General features: G+C 54.7%; 1 protein-coding gene across 1 annotated transcript; it reads left to right on the top strand.

Moving 5' to 3' along the window:
* The first annotated feature begins 2,880 nt into the window (after positions 1–2,880).
* On the top strand, positions 2,881–8,860 carry LRRN4 (leucine rich repeat neuronal 4). Its single transcript, XM_036246029.1, has 4 exons — positions 2,881–3,523; positions 4,683–4,887; positions 6,083–6,220; positions 7,630–8,860. Exons 1-4 carry the CDS (start codon positions 2,881–2,883, stop codon positions 8,858–8,860), a joined length of 2,217 nt encoding a protein of 738 aa, XP_036101922.1.
* Positions 8,861–9,062: the final 202 nt, after the last annotated feature.

The following is a 9,062-nucleotide window of genomic DNA, read 5'->3' as shown; positions in this document are numbered from 1 at the left end:
AAAGCCCAAGTGGGCAGCCAGCCCAGGGTGTGTCTGCTTGGGTTTGATGTGAGCAGAGCCAGAACACCAGAGCTGTCCACAGGGCGGAGCTCAGAGGTCAAGCCAGCCTGTCCAGTCCAGGCCCTTGCCGCTGTTGGTGAGCTAGACAGCCAGCACCGTTGGCTCACAGGCCTGGGGCTCTGGGCAAGTGCAGGGCAATGGCCTCGGGGAGTTCTGCAACCAGGGCCTCTCCAGACCTCTTCCCCCACTGGTGTACATAGGAGCACCCCAACATTGCTCCCTGGGAACCTCTTTTATAGCCCTGCATTGGGGACCAACTTCCTTTCTCCTTAGGGTCTCTATTCATATACGTAGATTTAGCTCCCTCTCACCTGGACTCCTGCCTGAATTCAAACCCCTGCTGCCCTCAGGTGGTCCACTGCCTCTAGGGTAGACCTGGTTGAGAGAAACTGATGTTTTAATTGACCTGCTGGGTGCTCTCTGTGCCCAGTGAACCAAGCAAAGGCAGCGGTTATACACACCCACTGGCCAACACACTGGTCCCCTCACCCTCCCACCTTTCCCTTGACTTTTCTCTTCCACTTGGCCTCCTGTGTTGTTCATGGCACAGAGTTTCTACCGCGGGGGCCTGGGCTCCCTGGGTGGTGACTGTACCAAACAGGCCTCTCCCTGCCCCCACCTGGCCCCAATAAAGGAATGCTGAGCTACAAGGATAATTTTGAGGCTTTGGGTGGAGAAAGCCAAAAAAGGAAATCTCCTGGGACGTGCAATTATCCAATAAACCCACCATGGGAGTTCTGAGGCATCCTGTATTTTCTCAGGGCTGGTCAGATAAGGACTGACAGGAGGGAAGATCCATGCAGCTCTAGTCTCGGAGTCTGTGTACACATGCCTAAGCCTGGGGGAGGGGTGTGCAGATCAAAGGCCCTCAGACGGAATGACCAGTCCTGGAACGCAAGGGGAGCAAGGCCTTGTCTGCTCTGGACAGACATGCTCTAAACAAAGCTCATGTAGTGTCACCAGGGTTTCAGGGAGATGGGGGGCTCTTGGTAACCAGGATTGATAACCCCAGCCATGAGGCGGAAATGTTCTCTCTGCATTTCTATCCTATTTATTCCCACCAAGTATTAGAAACAAAGCTCCACGCTATCACCATAGAAACCAAACCAGGCCTCTTGGGGATGCCTGGATCTGATTGGAGCCTGCCCTTGCTCCCAGACTCTGCAGACCCTTCTCTGGCCACTTTCCCCTGTAAATTTCTGCAGCCTTTCCTATGGACTGGGGTACCTTCCTTCTTTGGGCCACAGGGCTTCCTCCTCATACGGGCTCACCATTCACCCTCCGAGCACCCCAGAAAATGGAAAGTACCTGGCAGGAAATCAGATTCCTGGGAGGTGACTGAGTCACCTCTGCCTCACTGCGTCCATCAGCCCTCAGCCCTCACCTTGGCCAGGAGAGCTGACTCCCTCCATTTCTCAGATAAAGATGGGGGAGGGTTGAGAAGAGGCACCAGGCCTGGAAGGGGGCAGGTCCAGTACCAGAGTGGGAGGAGGAGACAGGCAGTGAGGGTGTTGGCTAAAGACCACAATGTGAGGAGGGACGTGCAGGGATTGAGGCATCTCAGGTCCTATCAGTGGCTGGGATAGGGGTTGGGGGCAGGGACATCTGGAAAATAGGCCTCCCTTTGGAATTCAGAGCTGAGCTGCTGCGGAAGTCACTGGCTCCTGGTACCTATAAGACAAGAGTGAAGACTACAAACAGGAATCTAGGAGTGCCACACTCCAAAAGGACAGCTTCCAGTGAGTATGACACACTGCCGGACACATGAATTGCTGGCTCAGTTTCTGGGCTCTTTCTCACTGCCTGGACCCCACAATAGCAAGAGGGAGGCCTGGGTAGTAGCTCAGAGACCTAGCAGCCAGCAGAACTAGCTGGGGCAGGAATACACACCTACAGAAATGGGGGAATATTAAGGAGTGATGTCAAGGCCAAGGCTTGATTGGAAGTAGCTTTGCTGCTCCCAAACCAGTCCTCTGCTGCCTGATCTACCCCTACCTGATTTCCCAGTTGCCCTGTGAAACCCTGGGTATTCCAGAAACTTCACACCTGGCAACTCTCAGCCATCCCCCCTGGGCATGGCTAACCTCAGGAGCCTTGGTCTTGTTGGGACCAAGTTGGGACCAGGAAAGGTTTGACTTCAGGTTCCCAAGCCTCACAGCTGTCTGGGGGCTCCTTTCTTCCCTGGAAGCAACCATGAAGGCCCTCCCAAGAAAGAGACATCATAACTTATTTTAAAATGTGACCTGCAAACCAGGTCACATGCAAACCAAGATTCACCTGATGCTGGACATTTCTAAGGGGAAATGGGCACAACTGAGATTTGTTGGGACTGACAAAATCTTCCTCAAGTCCCATCTTTATGCTCTAGCAGAGCTATTTCCCTGAAGTCATTCACTGGCTCATTATAATAGATATTTAAGTAGTAGCAACTGCCACATGGGAGTTTACAGCGATAAAGAACAAGTTTCCTTCCCTCCAAAAGCTCATGAAATGGGGTTAGTGGGAGGTTCCCACTCAGATGGGGCAGATGAGGGAGGCCTTCCTCAGGAGGTCGCTGGGGGTTACCATCCACAGAATTGGAGGGAATTACAGGGAAGGGGGCATCGCTGGGAGAAGGAAGAGCAGGAAGTGTAGGTGGGGGAGGTGGAAGGGGAAAACAGGCTGGGGCAAAGTCACAGCACACCCAGTAACGCTGGGGACCGTCCAAGATTTGTGCTCCTCCTCAAAGCCCGGTGGTAGGGGGACACATTTACTCTTCTTTCGGGGTGTTTCTTCTGGATTTAATGGGCCGTCATGTTGTTCTCTCCTCAGCCACGCACCATGTGGTTGGCCCTGCTGCTGCTGCTGCTGCCCACGGCGCTGCGCCTGAGCCTGGCAGGGCCTCTCCAGGAGAGTGTCCTCCTTTTCCGGCTCACTCAGCAGGGTCCCTGGGGAAGCGGGACCAGCAACGCCACCGGCTCGCCCTGCGAGGGGCTCTTTCTCACGGGGGCCACGACCTTGACCCTGGAGAACCGCAACCTGAAGCACCTGCCGGGCTGCCTGCCCCGCGCGCTGCGCAGCCTAGACGGCAGCCACAACCTGCTGAGCGCCCTGGGAGCGTCGGAGCTCGGCCACCTGCCGCAGCTGCAGGAGCTGACGCTGCGCCACAACCGCATCAGCGCGCTGAGCTGGGGCCCCGGCTGGCCCCCGGAGCTGCACGCACTGGACCTCAGCAACAACCAGCTGGTCGCCCTGCCGCCGTGCGCCAGGCCCGCGCTGGGCAGCCTCCGAGCGCTGGAGCTCTCCGGGAACCCCCTGCAGGAGGTGCAGCCCGGGGCCTTTGATTGCTTTCCCGCCCTGCGTCTGCTCAACCTCTCCGACACCGCGCTGGGCAGCGGCGCCCAGGTGGGCATCGCTGACGCCACCTTCGCGCCCCTGGCCACTCTCGAGGTCCTGGACCTCAGCGGCACGCTCCTCAAGCAGGGTGAGTCCTGGGCGCCCCGGGTTTTCAGAGGTGGACTGGGCATGGGCTCTCGGGACCGGCTTCTTCGACGGGTGGTATAACCCAGGTGCCTTGCTCACAGTGCTGCTCAAAATTAACCCCGCCTGAATTTCCGGAGCCAAGAGCACCGCGTTCGAAGCCCCATCCAGGACTCATTCCTTGAGTCCCAAGAGGTGGGCACTATTATCTGGGTTTTGTGTATGAGGCAATCAAAGCCCAGAAAGGCGAATGACTGGCCCGAGGTGTCACAGCTCACGAACTGGTGCTCCAAATCCAAGCCCAAGCATTCTGGGTCCAGATCCCAAACCTTGAGCCCCGCGGTTCTACTGCGACGCAGCAGAGCTGGAAATGCTGGTAGAATGGGGAGGTGGATGCTTGCTTTGGGGCTGATTAGAATCAAACGGAGCTCAATGAAGCCACTGATGCGCTGAGAATGAATTCAGGGACTTTTCTGCTTGATTGGCTAAAATTCTGTCTGCAAGTGTTAATTCCTTCAAACAAGACACAGGAGGGAGGAGAGACCAGCTTTTCTGTACTTAGTGTGTTCTGACTCTGGTTCACAGGGTTGGTTTTTACTATTAAAACAAACAAACAAACAAAACCACCACTTCATATGTCTAAAATCACCCGTTCCACCATAGACCATGAAAGAAAAGAGCGAGAACTGGAGACAGAGGAAAAGGGACACATTCTCGATCTACCAGGAGAGCCACAAAATTAGGTTTTGGGGCCTCCCCAGTCTTGCCCGTCTCTCCTCTTCCCTTACCTCCCCCCAAAATGCCCCTCTAGTAGCCATTGGAGTGAAGTTTGGGGTGTTTCTCTGAGGACTTTAACAAGCGGGTAGGGCAGCAATGGAGTTGGAGACAGTGTTCTGGGTCAAGTCCTGGCCCTGTCCTTTCCTAGCTGTGTGGCCTTGGGCCAGTCATTCTCCTCTCTGGCCTCAGCCATCTCAGGCTGAAAGGCAGGATTGGTCTTTCACTGAAACAACCCATGCTTCGGAGATTCCTAAAGTTGCCAACTATGCCCATGCTCAGCAATGACCTTCAGACTCGCCTTGTCACTCCCGGTGTTTCTGTACTGCTTGCCAGCCTCCTAGGTGGGTGTCTTCCTGGGCAGTGGGCAGTTTCCCTCTGTGTTTCAGTTCAGTCTGGGTGGATCAGAGACCTGCCCAAGCTCACGTCCCTCTACCTGAGGAAGATGCCCAGGCTGAAGAGCCTGGAGGGGGACATTTTCAAAATGACCCCTGACCTACAACAGCTGGATTGTCAAGATTCCCCAGCACTTACCTCTGTCCAGACACACATCTTCCAAGACACTCCCCGCCTACAGCTCCTTCTGCTCCAGAAGTAAGTGTTTCTGAATCACATGACTAATTTTGCTCATTATACAATGTCGAATAGGTGTAATAGTTCTATAGAGCATACCGGACTTTAATTTTCCTCCCATGGCTCCTTCAAGTCTTCTCTAGGGTTTTGTTCTTTCTCATCCTTTGGGTGGTATTCCAGATAGTCCGTCCAGCCTGAAAACCATGCAACTCCATCCTGTCCGGAGAAATATTGAAACTCCGAACTCTCATGCATGTAAGCTTTCCTTTAAGCCCAGGATGAGAAACCTGCAGTGGGAAGAGGGATGAGGGCATCAGGTTCTTCTCTATTTCTCCATCCACCTGCTTCCCCACGGGGGAAGTCAGCCCCTTCCAGGGGTCTGGGGAGGAAAGATGAGAGAGTAGGTAGGTTCTACTTGTAGTCAGGACCCAGGGATGGTGGCTTCTGGCCTGGTAATGTCCAAAGTGTCACTCTATCTACCCTCCTTCCTGACTTCTAACAAGAAGGGCAGTGTCCCTTTGAAGATGATCCCAGGCCACTGCTTTTCTGGGAACCCACAGTGGGCCCTGGGTAGTAGGCACCTTTGCTCCATTATCACTCTCAATGTGGCCACTTTTCTCTTTTCTCTGCTAGCTCCAGACCCAACCAGAGTACTTCACGTCAGGGCTTGTCATAGGAAAGGAGGCAGAATATGCCGAGCGCTTATGCCTGGCACATGGTGTGTGTCTATAACATTAGTGCAGATAATGGTGGTTTGTGATGAAGGTGATGGTGATGATGAAAGTGATGGTGATGGTGATTTTGATGATGTTGGCAATGTGGTGTATCGGTGATAGTGATGGTAATGGTGATAATGATGGCCGTGATGATATGCTGATGAGAGTGGTATCTCTGAGTCAGACTCCTCTTTTGAGCTTTAGACTGATGTAACATTGTGTGTGAGACATCAGGTATGGAGCCCAATTGCTTGGGCTCAGAGCCGGACTCTACCACATACTAGCTGTGTGAGTTGGGGCAAGTTACTTAACACTTCTATAGCTCAGTTTCCTTGTCTGTGAAATGATGACAAAAAGGAAATCCAAGGTCAGTAGGAGTTTTGCCCAAAATAAGATTATCTAACCCCTAACAGAATGGTTTTCCCATATACCACCATGGCTCTGGGAATAGTTTTGACCTGATTGTAAAAGCCTGACAATCGACTTTCTGTGTATTTCAGCTGCAACTTGAGTTCCTTCCCTCCTTGGACCCTGCATTCCTCCCAGGTCCTATCCATCAACCTCTTTGGCAACCCCCTCACTTGCAGCTGTGAGTTGTCCTGGCTCCTCATGGATACAAAGAGGACAGTCCTACGCAGGTAACACATTTACAGAGCAGGTGACTGAGGGGTGAGGGTCAGCCTCCCGGAGCTGAAGTTCTCCCAACTCATGTTTTGCTCATAAAAGCAGGCTGGGCAGGTTGGCATTGTTGGAAAGGGCAGCCATCCCCCATGTAGTCACATCCAGGGACCCAGTTGATGGAGGCTCTGCCTCCCTTCCGGTGAGCCAGAGGGGCTGAGAGCTTGGAGGAACAGACATGGAAGTTTCTAATGGGCCAGACCAAGAGGTGGGGCTCATTGCTCCCACTCACATCCATACTTAACTGCAAGGGAGGCTGGGAAATGTAGTCTAGCTGTGTGCCCAGTAGATAAAAGAAATGGGCTAAGTGAATGGTTAGCTTGTCTCTGCCAAAGCAGCATTATTGTTGTCCCATTTTACAGGTGAGTGGATTGGGGCCCAAGGAGGGGAGGTACTTGCTTAGATCTATGCAGCTGCTGGGTGGAAGAGGCAGATTTGATCTTCCTCCAAAACTGAGCTCTTAACCACTGGGCTCCCCTGAGTCCCCCAAATGGAGCCTGGCCTTCTCTATCATCCAGTCCAAGGCCAGTGAGTTTACAGAGTTCTTGTGGGACAGACTGAAGTCCTCTGAAGACTTCTCATTGACTCTTAGCTGGAAGAGCTATTTTTGCAGGAGGGAGCCATGCCCAGGTTAGCCACCAGAAAAGGATGGGGGCTGGGAACACCTCTGGTCTTGAGCACCCTCAAACCAGCTCCACCAGCTAACTTTGAGAGATGCCTCCCCCCCCCCCCCCGTGGGGTTTCTTTTTACACCTTCCACATAAGCCTCGAAACAGGTGGGGCTTAGTCTATCCCCTTCTCCCTTCATGTTGATTCCAAAGACTTTGTATTAATAAAGAGGTTGAGAGTACAGGCTCTTCACACCACTTACTACTGTTCATTTTGGCTGCATTACTTAACCTCTCTGGCCTCCACCTCCTTATCTGTAAAATGGGGATAATAGTGCCTACCTCAAAAAGTAGTGCAGATTATAAATTCATTGATACAGTAAAGTGCTAACAGTAGTCCCTAGCACATGGCAAGCGCTGAGAAAATGTTAGCTAGTATGAGTCCTGTGGCTAATATTCGCGGTCAGGAAGCAGACAGGTGAGAACTCAGAGAATCTGGACTGCCCTTAACAGTGCTGCCCAGGTTTAGGCAGGTAGTTCCTCTTTCTGAGTTTCCATTTCCTCCTCTCCTTCATGAGAGCCTCCTCCACAGGTCGCTTTGAAGGTCAGTGAGGTGATGTGTGTCTGGTGTGTACCTTGGGGTACCTGGTAGACTGTTGACAAGGCTTAGCAAGAGGGATCGTCTGCACTGGGTACTCAAAGGCCAGCACAGAAGCGGCCTAGATGCCAAATACCTTCTAACGAGTTGACCTCCCCTCTAGGGCAGCAGACACTGTGTGCGCACCAGCTGCAGGCTCCGGCGGGGCCTTCTCAGCCTCTCTCCTGCTGTCCCAGCTACCCAGTGTGTGCCACTGGGCCCAGAGCACCACCCTCCTTGACTCCAACCCACCCTCCTCTGGCTGCTCCACCCACACACCACCTACACAGGGTCCTTTCACCCCGCAGAGCACAGCCCTTTCCACTCAAGCTGTGGGAGGCCGACAGAGCGTCACAGAGGCCCTCTCCCACCCTGTGGGTACCCTCTCACAAGCTGTATGGTTGCACAGCAGTGTTGGGGCTGGGGCCACCGCCTCCACGACCATCCCTACAGCAGGTCCCAGAAGCTCCAGTGGTCCACCCAGGTCTGCAAGCACAGCCGAGACAGAGCACGGAGAACATGCTGCCCGGCTTGTCCCTGACCCTAACATCTCAGCTTCCTCCACCCCACCGGCCAGCAAACAACTTGGTCTCTTCCTTGCCTCCCGGAACCCACTGAACACACCCCAGCACAACTGGACGACACAGGCCACCCCGCAGGCTCCCCACCCAAGTCCTTCTGAGGGTGAAATTCCAATCTTGAATTTGGACGACTACAGTGAGGAGGAGGAGGAGCGGAAGGCGGAGAAGGTGGGAGCGCCTCCCCGGGATGTCGCCTGTGACTATCACCCTTGTAAGCACCTCCAGACCCCCTGTGCAGAGCTGCAGAGGCGCCAGTCGTGCCGGTGCCCCGGCCTCAGCCAGGAAGACACTGTCCCAGACCCTCCCAAGCTGCAGGGGGTGTCGGAGACCACCGACACGTCCGCGCTTGTCCACTGGTGCGCCCCTAACTCGGTGGTGCGCAGCTACCAGATCAGCTACTCTCCGGAGGGCTGGCCGGGGAACCAATCGGTGGTAGGGGACATCTATGCCACCGCCAGGCAGCACCCCCTGTACGGGCTGTCGCCCGGCACCACGTACCACGTGTGCGTTCTGGCGTCCAACAGGGCGGGGCTGAGCCAACCGCGGGCCTCGGCCGCGAGGGGTCCGTGCGCCACCTTCACCACCAAGCCCAGCTTCGTGCTCATCTTCGCCGGGCTGTGCGCTGCCAGCGGCCTGCTGCTCCTCAGCACCCTGCTGCTGTCCGCCTGTCTCTGCTGGCGGCGCCGCAGGCCGCACAGGCAGGGCGACACGCACCTGGTGGCCTACAAGAACCCAGCCTTTGACTACCCGCTGAAGCTCCAGACCTTTACTTAGCTCAGCTTCCCGCCTCCAGCCGAACTCGAGCTGAGAAACTGGCCGCCTGCGTGCAGAAAAGAAGATACAGAGGGTCCAACAGGCCCTGTCAGCTGCGAGCGTCTCTAATTCCCGGGAGGCCAAGCACTCCTCCGGCCCACGGAATTGGCCAAGCTGGGTGTTCCAGCCCGAGGAGCTTTCCTTCCTTCTACCTCCCTGTGTC

The sequence above is a fragment of the Molossus molossus genome, unplaced genomic scaffold, assembly GCF_014108415.1.
Source record: "Molossus molossus isolate mMolMol1 unplaced genomic scaffold, mMolMol1.p scaffold_m16_p_6, whole genome shotgun sequence".
Classification (NCBI taxonomy): domain Eukaryota; kingdom Metazoa; phylum Chordata; class Mammalia; order Chiroptera; family Molossidae; genus Molossus; species Molossus molossus.
The sequence above is the reverse complement of the archived record's forward strand: the minus strand, read 5'-3'. Positions and strand labels throughout refer to the sequence as shown.

Excerpts from the sequence above, each read along its gene's own strand:
- LRRN4 (XM_036246029.1), top strand. The coding sequence starts at position 2,881 with ATGTGGTTGGCCCTGCTGCTGCTGCTGCTGCCCACGGCGCTGCGCCTG. Across the intron at positions 3,524-4,682 it reads CGGCACGCTCCTCAAGCAGG|TTCAGTCTGGGTGGATCAGA; the intron begins GTGAGTCCTGGG and ends TCTGTGTTTCAG. Across the intron at positions 6,221-7,629 it reads AAGAGGACAGTCCTACGCAG|GGCAGCAGACACTGTGTGCG; the intron begins GTAACACATTTA and ends CCTCCCCTCTAG.